The sequence below is a fragment of the Amphiprion ocellaris genome, chromosome 13 (assembly GCF_022539595.1).
Source record: "Amphiprion ocellaris isolate individual 3 ecotype Okinawa chromosome 13, ASM2253959v1, whole genome shotgun sequence".
Taxonomy (NCBI): Eukaryota; Metazoa; Chordata; class Actinopteri; family Pomacentridae; genus Amphiprion; species Amphiprion ocellaris.
In genome coordinates this window covers 6,234,139-6,249,923 of record NC_072778.1, presented here as the reverse complement: position 1 = coordinate 6,249,923, position 15,785 = coordinate 6,234,139, and the positions used below count along the sequence as shown (strand labels likewise).

Sequence of the window (15,785 nt, the reverse complement as noted above, 5' to 3'; positions counted from 1 at the left end):
AGTTTCTATTCTGTCTGACGGTGTTTTTGTACTTCTCCGTGCCCGTTTTCCACTCGGCTGCTTTCAGAATAGATATCTTGGGAGTGATTTGAATTAAAAATATGCTCTGCATTTTTGTTCCTACCATGTAGAAACCACTATAGATTCAAATGGGTTTTTTTCAGGCCAACACAGCTGTCAGTAGAATGTAGCTAAGTCGACATTTAGCGACTTTACATTGGATCACTTTCATACCAAAATTGCAAATATTCAGAGCAGAAAAGCCATTGAAACCATATCTACAGCATGGTAGGAAACTATGTCTGCCCCTGGTTGTTAATCAAGCACATGTCAGCACCACATTCTTTGTGATTTTGATGAGGTAGGTGTGTTTTGACGAATTGAAAATCACCATAAATAGCAGTAAAATCAATACATCACAAAATATCACACCTATTCGTAGGCTGATAAGAGGGTCAAACCATCCAAACTCACCGACAGACTGATGTAAGCCTTAACCCTATATAGCATACATACACTACCATTCAAAAGTTTGAGGTCACCCAGACAATTTCATGTTTTCCAGTAAAACTCACACTTTTATTCATGTGCTAACATAACTGCACAAGGGTTTTTTAATTATCAATGAGCCTTTCAACACCATTAGCTAACACAATGTAGCATTAGAACACAGGAGTGATGGTTGCTGGAAATGTTCCTCTGTACCTCTATGGAGATATTCCATTAAAAATCAGCTGTTTCCAGCTACAATAGTCATTTACCACATTAACAACGTCTAGACTGGATTTATGATTAATTTCATGTTATTTTCATTGAAAAAAATGCTTTTCTTTCAACAATAAGGACATTTCCAAGTGACCCCAAACTTTTGAACGGTAGTGTATCAATAAGTATTAGAGAGACTTAGAAGCGGCCTGCTGTAGGCATCTATTAAGGACTTATAAAACAACAACAAGAGCTGTATCAGTCAGTTTCCAATTCAAATATGTATGGATAAATTACTCCAGCATTAGAACTCATCGTAGTTTAGCTTTATAGAGTAGTTAGGAGCTTCATAGACCTGCACATTCTAGATGAACCAACAGTGTAGAGTTACATCTAAACCGTCTTAAGGCAGGAAGGGGTTTTTCATGAAGGAAAAAACTTAAAGTACAGTGTGAGCAGTTTGACCCATGAACTTTGTGCTTATATCGGACTCCATGCAGTGACACCAAGTGGTACCAATGTTTTGGCATTTTTAGTGGGTTTTTTTTGCGGATCTCTGCACTGATTGGTTAAACTCAGAGAGAACTGACTTACATAACAAACCTCCATTGCTGTATGTGCTCATAGAACTGGAGTTACATCCAGTTACAGTCAAAGCTGTGGTTGAAGCCTCACCACAGCGGAATCAGAAAGGCTGGAAGGGTCGATTAGGGGGTCGTTCCTGTAAACTTGCACCTGCCTTGAGCTGCTGCTGCTGCTGCTGTGGAAAGCCGCCTAATCTCACTACTCCCTCTACTCTTACATAGCAGCACCAACACATAGATCACCTTTTTATTACACGATGTCCCTGAAACACACACACACAGCTTTCTTTTCACTCCTCTGTTGCCTGTGTTGACGTTATCTGAGATGTTCTGAGACCACTTGTGTGACGCCGCCCAGAGGAGAGCGGCCTTCGATTGATTTTTCGGCCTGCCGTTCTCACAGTCCCTCCGCGGTCCCCGTAGTTCACATTACATCAGCAGCATCACTCTCAATTAGTTAAAGGCTCCGTCTTCAGCTGCTTTAGGCAGGATACGGACATTAAATCCTGCAGTGAGCAAAACGCAGGCCCTCGAAGCTCTGCGGTCCATCACCCAAGCCAAAGGACACAGTTGAAGTGAATGGAAAAAGTCGGGCCGTAGAGGGGAGAGAGATTAGAAAGAAGCAATATGGACTCAGATTTAATGTTAACTTATGAGGCCACACGGTTTTTATTGCGCAGCTGTTGCCTCACTCCCCTGTTTTTGCTCTGAATGTGAGAAAAGTCGTACAAAGTCCCACTTCTGGCCATTTTTCTTTAATCGCAATACTATATTCACTGTAAATCTCAAACCTGGATTCAGGTCGGTCTTTTCAGTAGTAGGATTTAAGGACATCATTTGATTATTTGCCTTTTTCAGAGCCAAAGTATTCACAATTTTGATCTTGAAAGGTTTAGCATATGGTATTGAAATCAAACTGTACAGTTGTTCACTTTTTCCGCATATCTGAAGCTAAGAAGAGGCTGAGCTGCGGTGGGTAAACTGAAACCTAAGGCTTTTGTAGAAAACGAGGCTTTCACTCTCACATTCACAGATATGCACAGAGGTCCTGATTGAACAATCAAACTAAAGAGAACTTTCACTTGAGAAAAGTCACATTTTGTTTTCAAGCAGGGATTCGAGAGTGAAAGAAAACGCAGAGACACTTGAGAATGTAGAGGAGCCTTTTTAGGAATTACAGATTCTGGTGATGTTTACTCCAAACTTCGGAGCTACCATGAATACGTTGCTAAATAGAAGCCTGTACTTCATTCCAGCTCTCATTCGGAGCCAGATATGAGGCGAGCCAAGGCTTTGCCCACATCCTTACGCAGGAAACTTAAGTTGCGCTGACACTAAGCGTACAGAACGCATTGGAGGCCTTGTTGAGAAAGCCACATGTGTGAGCCAGTGCGGAGTAGCCAAGAGTGCAAGCTGCTGGCCAGCTGACGGGCTGAATTCAGACATCATAACGATCCCATCCAATTTAACTGTGCTACATGTGGGATTCATGTGTGCGGGTATTAAAACGCTGTTTCTACGCATCCGTTTTTTGCTATGCCCATTTCCAACCCCAAAATAGAGGGGGGTTGCTTTAGGCTTGAAAGAAAATCAATATATAAAACTTTGCTTCTTTTTTCTAAAGCAAGTTAGGCCTCTCTGAAAATGTTTCTCACCTCATTTGAAAGAAATATGCGGCCTTTTGTGCGTTTGGAGAGACTGCGAGTGTTTTATTAGAATTCTGACCTTATGTGGAAAATATGTCACAGGTAAAAAACCTTTCTTAATGAAGAAAAATGTTTTAGGAGAGCTCTCTGAAAGTAAGCGCGGCCTCGAAATGAGCCGTAATGTGTTCCAGAGGCCTACAAACCCGCTACAAGGATATTTCTAGCCTCCTTGTGGAACAGATTTACACACCAGCAGCCGGTTGGGCCGTCTCGTCCTTTCAAAGGCTTTATCTTTAAGCTCTCAGTGACAACACGTTGCTCGTTTTCCAGCAGCCCGTGTTATGATTGGCTTGCTTTGTTGGTGCTGTTGCATACAGGAAGCTTGCGATCCCCGCCGGCGCTGTCTGCTTCGCACCTCTCGCTCCTCATAGGAACTGCGTGCTCCCAAAAACCACTCATCTGCTAAATGAGTTTCCTTCTGCCCCAGTCTGGTACGCTTTGCTCCCTGGAACGCCGCTGTTTAATTGGTCAGCCCTCCGTTTTCCCCCCTCCGTGTCTTTGGAGAGCTGCAAAGCACTCGAACTCTTGAGTGAAGGTCAAGAGGGCGAGCAGTGTTGGTGTGTGAGAGTGTGTTTGTGTGCATGTAAGATCTTAATTACTCATGTTAGTCCAGTAAAAAGGAAAGGGATGGACCAGTCTGAGAAATGAAGGGCATTAAATTAGAGTGAAGCTGTGTTTATAGATGTGTAAATGCTTGGCCGTGTTCGTAATTTCTGCGGGTATGTGTGTGTGTTGGACCGCGGCCTAGATGGACCCCTGCTCGGCCTCTCCCACCTTCCTTGCTCTGCCTTTGAACCCTATCAGAAAATTAATTGGCAGACCCCGGGTGTTGGGTTCCGGACTGCGGCCCAGGTGGTTAATGCAATTGCCAGATCTGGAGCCACTGATTGATGACAGCAGGGTCCTTAGATGAGCAGAACCTCGCTCCGTCCTCCTCGTCTCCCTCGTTTTTTTGTTTTACTGGGTCTGGATCTCAGGCCGAGTCTCTGGTATTGCAATGAGAGATGAGGTCAAGAAGACGGAGGTTTTATCTGTCGTAAAAACCAGGCCACGGGAAAGAGATAAGAGCGAGTCATGAACTTAGCCTTCAGTTATTGACTCCAGCTAAAGCTTTTTGACTGATGGCTGCATGTGCACAAAATCTTTGAAAAAAAAAAAAAAAGAAAGTAGAGAGGAGAAGATTTCATTTGCTTTTGGGATAGAATTTTTCTAAAATACTGAACTACCTTCTCCACATCCAGTCAAGGTTTTAACCTTTTACTGTTCACTCTTCCATGACAGGAAGCAAGCAACTTTTACTGACTGTTCCCATGAAAACGTCCATGCATTTGAATATATTTTGTATAAACTGATTAGACATGCCTTGTCTTAAACCCTTTAAACTAATCTCTGTGTCTCAAAGTTACATTTTTACAAGTTTTTTTGCATTAAAATATCTCCATCCTACCTTAAATGTGCTTTGATTCAGCTCTGCCCCGCCGAATCCTTGCCTTTCTATCCACCAGATGCTTCCTACTCGCTGCAGCTCGAGCGCACCAGCTCACTTATGACTGCTCAAACACTGTAAAACTCCTCTACACTACCCAACAGCCGCGCTTCCATATAACTGTCTGAAGCAAACTGTTCTGAAAAAGTAAGAGAACAGAAAATGTGTATTAGACATGTTTGCATTAACTGCCTCAGAGTGATTAAACTAGTCTGCACGGTGTTGTCAAAAGGTGGCGCTATATATTACATTATACAGGACTGTGGTACAGTGAATAGAAGAAACAGGAAACAAAACCAGTTGTTTGCCAACCAGTCAAACAAAATCAAGGGAGAAATGGAAGAAAAACTGTCAGGAACTATTTTCAATTTAAACAGTTGCAATTATACTTTCATATCTGCTCGTGCTGATCATCTTTAAAGCTTTCCAGAGTCTTTAGAAGTAGAAACACCTGTTTAGTCATCAGTTAAATGTTAGCTGTGTCTAAACATATTCGAAATGTTCATCTATTTTGTAAGGTTTTGACTTCAAAAAAGTCAAAAACCACCTCATGAAACTCAAAATCCTTCTTGGCAAATTTGGAGATGTTTGAAAAAAGCAAAGCAAGAAAATACCGTATCCATTTTTCTGATGTGATGTTTAAATTGTGCATCAAAATATATTTTTATAACAGGTTAATGTCAGGTTGTGATGCTTAATTAATTCAGCCATGCATGTTCTGTATCTCGACACAAAGCAAACGCATTTTCTTGACTCCATCTTATTCCCCTTCAGCATACAAGCAGGTTGCTTAAAATACAGCTTGTCATGTGAGAAATATCCTCCGCCAAGGCAGTAAATGTGTCGATATGCAGATAAAAACGCAGCTTAATGCAACACCTCTCCTTTTAAGCCTCTTCATTGTTCTGGCAGGATCAGAAAGCATCACGCAAACATCAGGCATAGCTGAAAGAGTCTCTTTTAGCTTCGCTCTTAAGCGGCTGTAACCGGAGCCGTCGCTTCTTCTCACTGAATAGCAGTAGCTTTTTGATGTTGCTTTTGCTTTTTGGCAGAAGACACAGAGTGAGACAGTTGTCTGATCTCTCATTGTCCCCGGCACAAATATAAACGTCAAGCTCTGTCGTCAGGCTCATTCACTTGTCATATCACATTCGGGCCGCCTCTCCGATTCCAAAGCCTCTTGCTATAGCGATCACATGTGTCATGGCGCTTGTACTCGTCCACGGTAACAGGGGATCTATTAGTTGCATTTATAGAGGAACACTATACCCCCCAAAAGTTCAAAGACGAAGAGCAGGTCTCACTAGAACATCATCGTTCACCTTATGCCCTTTTTCCCTTTACTTTAGTCTGCTGTGACCAGTCCTAATTCTACTTGCACCAACCTTCAGAATGACATATTATCTTTAGGAAAATGTAATTTCATTAGTTCAGAGCTCATTTGTGTATCACATAGATGTTTCTAAGTTGGAGACAGTGATTAAAATGGTTGATTGGTTGTGAATGATTGTGTGAAATACACTATGGTTCAAAAGTTTGGGGTCACCCAAACAATTTCATGTTTTCCATGAAAATTCCCACTTTTATTCATGTGCTAACATAATTGCACAAGGGTTTTCTAATCATCAATGAGCCTTTCAACACCATTAGCTAACACAATGTAGCATTAGAACACAGGAGTGATGGTTGCTGGAAATGTTCCTCTGTACCTCTATGGAGATATTCCATTAAAAATCAGCTGTTTCCAGCTAGAATAGTCATTTACCACATTAACAATGTCTAGACTGGATTTCTGATTAATTTCATGTTATTGTCATTTTCTTTTCAACATAAGGACATTTCTAAGTGACCCCAAACTTTTGAACAGTAGTGTAGGTCTCAACCAGATATCTTAAATCAAGCGTTGTTATTCATTAATGGATTGCTATGATTCTTTCTTCAACCTAGAAAATTCACTGGAATAGTTAAATTTTAGTTGGAAAAAAGGTCAGATAATCTCTCTACCCTTGTGGGTGTTTTGTCTTGTTTTGATAAAATAATCCTTTTAGTCCTTTCTAAACCACATTAGTGTTAAGATGGATAGATTCTAACAGTCTCTTCCTGTTCACATGCTCAGAGCTTGTTTCATGTTTGTGGAGGTCAGTCAGATGTAATCGTTTTAACTCTGTTTACTGCTCCTTTTGGTGGCACTATCTTGATGCGTTATCTCTCCCATATCTGTTCTGAAACTACAAGCCTTCTCTTTATGGAGAGTTTCCGTGAAGAAGCCTCAGTGAAGGGTTTCATTCATGCTAGAGAGGAGGGTAGTTTGATCTGGAGATGTGACACACTCACGTGCAGTACACAACCTGATTTCCTCCCAGATAGAGTTACTTTGATGCTTGTAATCGCATTGCTCGTCCTCTCCGTGTCTTGATGACTTGCAGCAAAAGTTCAGCAAAGTACATCTAACCTACTGGCCCTTTTTCACGCTGTATCCTCAGAGAAAGTGTTTTCGAAAGATCAGTCAGTTTGAAACAACAAACACATAAAAACAAGAAACATTACTCTGCTTGCAAAGTCAATAAAAAAATCACAAACTCTAGACAATGTATTTGGCCTGCATGATGTTTGATATTTTGTTTTTCTGTGTTTTAAAACGAGGCAGCAATTTCCGCCAGATGACTCGATTTGGAAAGAAATAATCATTTTACAGTGATTGGGGTGATTTACAGGGCAGTGCTTCAGCAGAGAAAATAAAAACAATTAATATAAAACTGGTAAAAGCCATTTTGGGCCTCCTTCATATCGTTTAACACTGGCAGCAACATCTAAGATATTTTTTTTTGTTTTGGATGGCATTCAGATGTGACTTTACTCTCGTCATACAGAGCTTAGTGGTACTACTTGGGATGTCGTTGGCAGTGATACACCATGTGAAAATGGTTTCAAATTGCTTTTTTCAGCTTTTTTTGATTATTTTTGTCTTCAGTGCAGTTGCACTCATTTACAAAATCATCCCAATTATTCTGGAATGATTAATTCCTTCCAGATACAGTTATTAAACTCATCTGGTGATAATTCCTCCGTTTTTTCATATGACAGTTTCAGTTTTTTTGTATGTTGTGCATCTGTACTTGTACAAATACTTGACTCTCTCATGACCTGCTCTGTGATTTGTTTGGTGTTTTACCTCAGGGTCCCAATGCTCTCGTGACGTATACCATCATCAGTGGGGCGGACGACAGTTTTCGTATCGACCCCGAATCCGGTGATCTGATCGCCACCAAGAAACTGGACCGAGAGCGACGGTCAAAGTATTCCCTGCTGGTGCGAGCAGACGATGGAAAACAGTCGTCTGACATGAGGCTCAACATCACCGTCAAGGACGTCAACGACCACACGCCCAAGTTCTCCCGCACAACGTATTCGTTTGACATCCCTGAAGACATGACGCCAGGTGAGGTCTTAGCGTTGCTTAATGAAGCATCACGGTACAACAGTACAAAGTATGGCTTCAAAATCATAGACTCAGATGATATTTGGTCTTCTGCAGACTTCGACCGCTCTGTTAAAATCATCAACTGCCTCAAATTATTAGGGGCAGATTACAGTAGTGTTTTTTCAACTTTTTTTTTTGAACATTTTCATATGAGCTTTTCCAAATCCCTTGTATCTATAAGATTTTAATCAGGTCAAAGTGATAGCAACGGATGTTTGATTTATATGGAAATCTATCAGCAACCAGCAGGATTTACAACAATACTGACAACTGTCTGGCACAGCTGCTTCATCCCTCTCACCACTTCAGTCACAAGTAAAATATTAAGTCTGGAAGTCAAAGAAGAATGTCTAGCGAGGATGTAATTAACATATGACCCGATAAGTACTAATAAAAACGCTTTTAATTAGGTGTTTGCTCATCAAAACTTCACCCGTACGTCATCAGTTTAAAGACCAATAAATATTTTGCTTCCAAAACAGAACAAGCCAAATCAGTACAATATAAAAATTGTGTTATTTTAGCAACTGCTGAAGCAATCACTGAGTCAGCGGTATTAATAAACCGCCTTTATAACCCCCTGCAGTCACTTTTGTTCTATAGAGCAGTAAAGTCTAACTTCTCGCCTCTGTGTTACAACCCGTCTGACTCTCACAGGCTCCATCGTGGCGGCGATCCTGGCCAGCGACTCTGACTCAGGGGTTAATGGAGAGGTCACCTACTCACTGGAGGAAGACGACGAGGACGAGACGTTCCTCCTGAACCCCGTGACGGGAGTTTTCAACGTGACACGTTCGCTGGACTATGAGACTCAGCAGTATTATATTCTCACTGCCAAGGCGCAGGATGGCGGCGGGCAGGCCAGCACGGTCAGGGTTTATTTCAACGTGTTGGATGTGAACGACAACCCGCCCATCTTTAACACCACCGTGTACAGCACGTCTGTCTCAGAGAGTCTGCCGCCCGGATCCAGTATTGTCACTGTCGGGGCCAGTGATGCTGATGATGGTATGTATACACGTGAAATAACATGTAGGATTTTAATAAGTAAACAACATACATATACTAGTTCCTAATGTTTCAGGTGAATGCCGTGTCTTTTTTTTTTGGTTAGGGAATGGTTTCTCGGATTTAGTTACGTGCCACAACATTTTATAATACACAAAAAACTACATTTGACTGGGAATGTTTCAATAGAAGAACTCAGAAATGTTCAATGGAGATCAAATCTTTAGCTGAGGTTCAGGAGCAGGACCACACCTCAATCACTCCCCTTCCCGTTGTACGTCTATACATACCACTCTGCCATTCCCACTTGTTCATTCTCACTTTTTGTGCCCCACCCACCCTTCCTATACTTCAGCCTCTTTTTCCTCTCTTCTCCTTTTCCTAGAGGGTCTGCTGGCCTGGAGGCCTCTACTGATCTCTGACTAAGCTTTTCCCTCACATCACATCAGCTCATCTCAGTCATCACCAACATAACCATCCTTTGCATCCAATTAACAATCAAGCTTCAAATCGATGGTGTGGTCCATGCTAGTGACACATGCCAAATAAGGGTCAAATGCATGTGAAAAATTAGCCAAAAAACATACATTGATATCAATATATCTTTATTAAATGTATGAATGGTGATCAAAAAGTTTACAATTGTGCCTGTAAAAATCTAAAACCCTACCTGATTTAAATTTGGATGCCATCCTGGTCAGAATAATCTCCGTGCGCAGTTATACACAGCTCTCAGTGCTCCTGCAACACTTGAAATGATTCCTGAAAGTAATGTTATGTAAACATGTCAAACACCATATGTGATGAACGCTGTGTCTCCTAAACTGTCAAAAAGTCGACCTTTCAACCTCATTTAAGCGGAGAGGACGAAATCTCAGGGAGCTAAATCTGGCAGACAACTCCTTAAAACGTTACGGTTGAACTCTGCCTTGACAGTCCGACCCTGGGGGACTGATTCACTGTGCACAACCTCATAAATGCTGAAGAAAACAATAAACATGCTCCTGGTGCACTTCTGCAGGCTGTTACACAATAAAAGCTGCTGTTTCTTCTCTTAAATGCAGCTCCAGATTCACCTCTTGTCACCAGCGATGATCCTCCACATGAAGGTTGAATCATTGCAGCTGTGGACTGACAAAGAATGCGATGTTTGTTCTCTGCTCTATTTAAAGATCCGTGGAGAAATCACACATGAACACCTGCCAGTGGTCTTAAATATATGAGTAAAACATGTCTGGATGTTCTCACCGATGCATCAGCCAGTCTCCCGACTTATGACAGTGAAAATCGCAAATGTTGCACGCATTTACCATGGATGTGCATGCACACCAGCAACAGTCCTGGAACTTTCTGATCTCCCCTCATGCAATGGCCAGTCAGACACTAGTAAATATAGGAGGTACTGATGGCAGCCCTTCAATCACCTTAGTACCATAATGCAGTTTTATCACGATATGACCTACTAAAATAAACTATTTGCAATTTTGCTCTTTAGGTTTACATTATTAATCATTATCTTGTTTTATAATTGTAAGGTTAATGTAGAAACTGATCAGAAATCTAAAAAAAAAAAATCTGAAACAAAGTAAAGCAATTGGAGCACTGATTTTACTTCATACAGCATTTCAGCGACTTTCCCTGGGGATTTTACAGCTAATAAGAAATGTTTTAACACCACTATATTTAGAAACATTTGGCAGCTGTGTGAGAAACCTCTGGTAAATCAAGTTAAATCCTGGAAGCATCCCAGATATGTCAATATATTTAAAGAAAACCACTCAGTGTGCACACTTAGAGCACTGATGTGCTTTCATAGTGTATAAATCAAGCGTGAGCGAGCCGTGGAAGATTAATTTAATGGTGGCCTGTCACTTTGTTATGACAGTTGGTTATTGAGAAGCTTTCAAACCTACATTTTATTTTTCATTTTTATTTTGAGTCACGCGCAATTGATTTGATGAAACACAACATCTTCACCGTGTGATTAAGTGGCTTGAGTTATTTCTGCGTTTCAGGTGGCGGGTTTCGTGTTTGTGAAGTGCCGTGTGGTATTTGAACAGTCACCGCTGCTCTCCACTGCTGTAATTACCGCTTCACCCAGGCCTAATGTGGTTATTGTGACCTACATTCCTGGGAAATACGCTGCCTCGTTCCCAACCAAAGTCTGGCTTCCTTCTCCACCGTCCACATAATCTGACCGCGTCGTCCTCTCAGATATGTAGTTGCCGTTTTCCACTGTCAAAATAAAACACCGCCATTGTTAGCACTTCCTAAGCCGTGACCCCCAACCCCCAGACTTTGTCTGTCGATGCTGTAGCCTAAACTCGGATGGAAGTAGCACTCAAGCTTTTGATAAGGGATTACTTGTATACTGTAAATACACATTGGAGTGTGGGAAGGTGCAGGCGCTTTCCACATGAATACCCCGTTGAGTTGAATTACAGACGCTCAATTTAAGCTCATTTTAACCCTCAGTTGCAGGGGGGCTCTGCGGATTAGGCCAGATTTCAGTGTTAGATAGTTTACTGCATCCATCCACTCAGTCACAGTGTACTTCATGTCATTTAAACAAATATTGCGATTGTCAGGGACTTTCCAAACACTGCACAGCCATACTATCAGTTTAGGAAGTGTTTTGCGGTGGTGTTTCTCTTTTGATAGCAATCTGTCATGCTACATGAATGGATTGTCCACTTGGAGGACAAGAGTTGCAGCCGGGTCTTGCACATGTACAATTTGTGGAAATGGATGTTGATAATTCATATAAGAGCCTAATTCACACATATAGAATATTAAACAATCACAACCAGAACAATGATGCCAGTCAGAAATATCAGGATTTGACCTCCGCTTTACTGTGCTTTCTGTTTATCTGTTTTTTTGTTTGTTTGTTTTATTTTTACTGAAGGTTATGTTAACCCTCTGAACCACAAAACGGCAAACATGTTTGAAAAGAATGTTATCTTTAGAAAATGGCCAAAAATACACAGTTTATCAGAGCTAGCAGCCCCTGAATTAATCATGTTACATGCAGCTCTGTTGAGAAAATTAATTACAAATAATAGAATTTTTCTACATTATTTAAAGATCCACCAAAAAATATAACAAAAATCCAATCACTATTCAGCTGAACTGCAGGTTGTGTCACTGAAGAGCAGAGAGGGAAACAAATTAGAGTTATAAAGAACAAAATAAAACATGTTGCATCAATAAAATAAATGCAGCATTGCTCAAAAACAGCATACAGAGGAGCAAGTTGTCAGCATGTCGTTGGGCGATACATTCAGCATGGTGAAACATCTTTCTAGGGTTGATCTGCAGAACTGTGTGAAAAAGGCTTTTTTTGCAGAGGTTATAAAATGTAAATAGTAACTTATCTGTAGTTTGTTGAGCCATGTTAGTGTTGAGATGTCAGGACTGTATATTACAGTGAAAAATAAACCTATTGTGAGTAAAATGTGACAGGAGCTAAAGAAACTGTCCAGATAATACTTGAGGTTGAAAGGGTTAAACAGTTTATTTGATTTAGAATCCTAAACTAAAATAGTTATCGCACATTTTTCTCTTCTAATAACCACCCTCTTGGCATGTCTTTCAGGTCCAAATGCTCAGCTCCTCTACAAAATTGCATCTGGTGACCCTCAGGGCCACTTTGTCATCACCAAAGAAGGAGTCCTCCAAACTAAGAGGGCCTTGGACCGGGAAGCCCAGTCTTTCTATAACCTGGTGGTCACCGTCAATGACCTGGCCCCGCCTCCCATGGCCCGTTTCACCAGCACTGCCCAGGTGTCGATCATTCTCCTGGATGTCAACGACTGCCCTCCGACCTTCACCTCCCAGAAGATGACCTACATCCAGGAGAACACGCCGGTGGACACGGTCGTGTTCACTGCACATGCCACGGATGCTGACAGCGGGCCCAACAGCTACGTGGAGTACTCCATCAGAGGACCTTTTGGTAACAAGTTCAGCATCGGGACCATAGACGGAGACGTCAGGTTGGTCGGGGAGCTTGACAGAGAGGAACTTTCCAACTACACTCTCACAGTTGTAGCTACAGATAAAGGGGAACCTCCTCTTTCTTCAACCATGGATGTAACGATGATGGTTTTGGATGTCAATGACAACACACCGAGCTTCTCGCAGAACATCTACGACATAGAGATTGAGGAGAACACCTTGACTGGGACCGATGTCATCCAGGTGTTTGCTAGTGATGCCGATGACGGCACCAATGGACAGATACGTTTCTCCATCTCTGGAGGAAACGCCAACTCTGATTTCAGGATCGACTCAGTCACAGGGGTGATCTCAGTGGCCAAACAGCTGGACCGTGAGGCTCGCTCGTCTTATTCCCTGGTGGTTCAAGCTGCAGACCGCGGCAGCAGCCCCCGGGTGGACCGAGCAACAGTCAACATTGTGTTACTGGATGTTAACGACTGCTCACCGGTGTTTGAGCTCTCTCCTTACACCGTCAACGTTCAGGAGAACCTCGAGAACCTACCGAAAAACATTCTGCAGGTCTGTGTCTGTTTGTTTTTTTAGGTCTTTTCTCAAGACATTTGTTGAATTTTAACCGGTAAGGACACCATTAACATTCACAGACCAAAACAGAGTGAACAGAAGGCAGTGTTTTGAATGACAGTCCTTAGACCTTAAACAAGCTAATGCCTTAACCAGATTTGTAGTGATACTAACTTAATAACAGCAGGTATGTGAGTGGTATCAGAGCACTAAACCACAGAGCACGGTGGTCTTATTTTGCTAAATGCCATGACACGTACCTGACTGAAATGATAAAGAAATGATATATGACTGCAATTTGCTCTGCTCAATTAAGGCTTTATAGGATTTCACCGAAATTTGAAACTCGGCTAAATTGCATGACGAGGCAATTAACATTCTACCCACCCTGATGACTAAATGAGCCATATATAAAAAATGGAGGGCAAAGACTGATTTCCAGTGATGGAGCAATTCCGTTTTCTCTCACTCGTGGCTCTAGAGAGGAAATGAGGGTACAGTTATGTGGTGGGAAAAGGTCCAGACATGGTGGGGTTCTGCCACACAAGAGCTCACATCTCCATGCTAACCTGGCTATGTATAGCTGCAGGAAGGACAGGGAAGCCCACAATGCATTTGGGCACGTCAGTGAGTAGCTGGTGTAAAATCAGACTGCTAAATTGTTCCATACTTAGAAGTCATTGAATAAATGTCCACCATTAATCCTCACAGCAGTCTAGAACACATTAGTGACTTTCTGGTTTTCACTTTAATGGATTCTCTAGGAAAGTCTGATTAGACAAAGTGAATAAGTAATGATCTTCCTTCCCTTAACAATTATCATCATGGTGCTGCTGAGCACCGTGCTGCTAATAAACTCCCAGCTGCTTCATAGGAAAGACTCAATGAGGATAGTGGTGGAGTTAAGGTATGCAGGTATCAAATGGCTAAACTAACAGTCGTTGAACTAAAATGAGGACAGATTCAACAACTGCACAGATCATTTCTCACCTCAAATGCTATCAGAAATACGTTTCGCTGAACTGTTCTGATAAAAGAGAAAGTTTGCGACCGAGCCGCCACGCTGTTCTGATGCATCTACCGGACTGAAGCTCAAGGACTGTCATGCAAGTGACCCACCCACCAAGCAGGCAGTTTTCAGATGCGGCAAAAGATGCGGGATCCTGTGGACATGTACCATTGCTCCCAGTCACGTTTCAATTTTTGTAGTTGTGTGAATTGAGCAATATGGAAGAAAAACCTAAAAACTGTCAGAGAAAGAAAAAAAGTCCTTATAGGCAAGTCTCACAGTCATCTTGGTAATGTATACCTGCAGAATTTCAAGCTTATTTCTGTTTGTATTTTCAGGTTGTTGCCAGGGACGACGACCAAGGCGCCAACGGTCAGCTGAGCTACATGCTCAGTGGTGGGAACGACGAGGGCGCCTTCACCCTGTCATCTAACGGCCAGCTGAGCCTGACTCAGATGCTGGACCGGGAGGTTCAGGGGAAATATGTCCTGCTGATCACGGCCACAGACTCAGGTACGACCGCAGTGGAAGCTCTGAGCTGAGACGGCCGCTGATAGCATCTTGAAATGTTTGACGGCCTTTAAGTTCGAGATGTTTTTGAGTTCGCTCAGCCGTATTCTGTTTCAGCTCATTGTGAGAATCAGTTGTTTATGTCTAAACTCATTCCACATCCAACGTGTTCAACTTATCATCCGTGATCTGGTGTATCTGGTGCAGACTGAGCGCTGTGTAATATCTCCTTACATGGACATTGTTGAATTTCAGCAAAGCTAGAAACATATTTCGTAATCAGGCTACAAACCTGAGCTTTTCATGAACTAGCAGCAATGTCAACAAACAGCATTTTGATTTCGCAGTGTTCACAGAGCTCTTTTTGTGTGGCACAATAACCGAAACATTCTGGAGTTTTTAGCTTGCAAAATAGTGGGTGTTTTTTTTTTTTTCTTTCGACCTATTCCACAGAAGTCCTTTCAGCGGGTTCGATTGAATAGCATCCTCTGTTTATTTGGATACGGCGGTAGAGCTTGTTATAGCCAGATAAAAGGTTAACTTGTTATTGCATAGAGGCCAGTTAATGTGCAGTTAAAGGAGTACATGCGTATCCCCGCTGCAGCCAAATCACATGGTATCCCGGTTAAGTATATGTTTCCCCGAGCTGCTCTGGCACGGCGTCATGGTCTGAGGGTGGTTCTGTCTCATTCCTGGACTGACCATGTGACCGTTCATAACGTTGTATATTTTTGACTGTGCACAGACTTTGGTGAGAATTGGGACAGCGTTA

At 42.0% G+C, this 15,785-nt stretch overlaps 1 protein-coding gene across 1 annotated transcript in view; it reads left to right on the top strand.

Moving 5' to 3' along the window:
* The window catches only part of fat4 (FAT atypical cadherin 4), a 130,232-nt gene that overhangs the window by 62,233 nt on the left and 52,214 nt on the right, over positions 1 to 15,785 (top strand). Inside the window, exons 3-6 of the mRNA XM_055016349.1 lie at positions 7,659 to 7,920; positions 8,620 to 8,970; positions 12,569 to 13,491; positions 14,842 to 15,016. Of these exons, the coding sequence (XP_054872324.1) occupies positions 7,659 to 7,920; positions 8,620 to 8,970; positions 12,569 to 13,491; positions 14,842 to 15,016 (1,711 nt within the window). The remainder of the gene's footprint in view (positions 1 to 7,658; positions 7,921 to 8,619; positions 8,971 to 12,568; positions 13,492 to 14,841; positions 15,017 to 15,785) is intronic.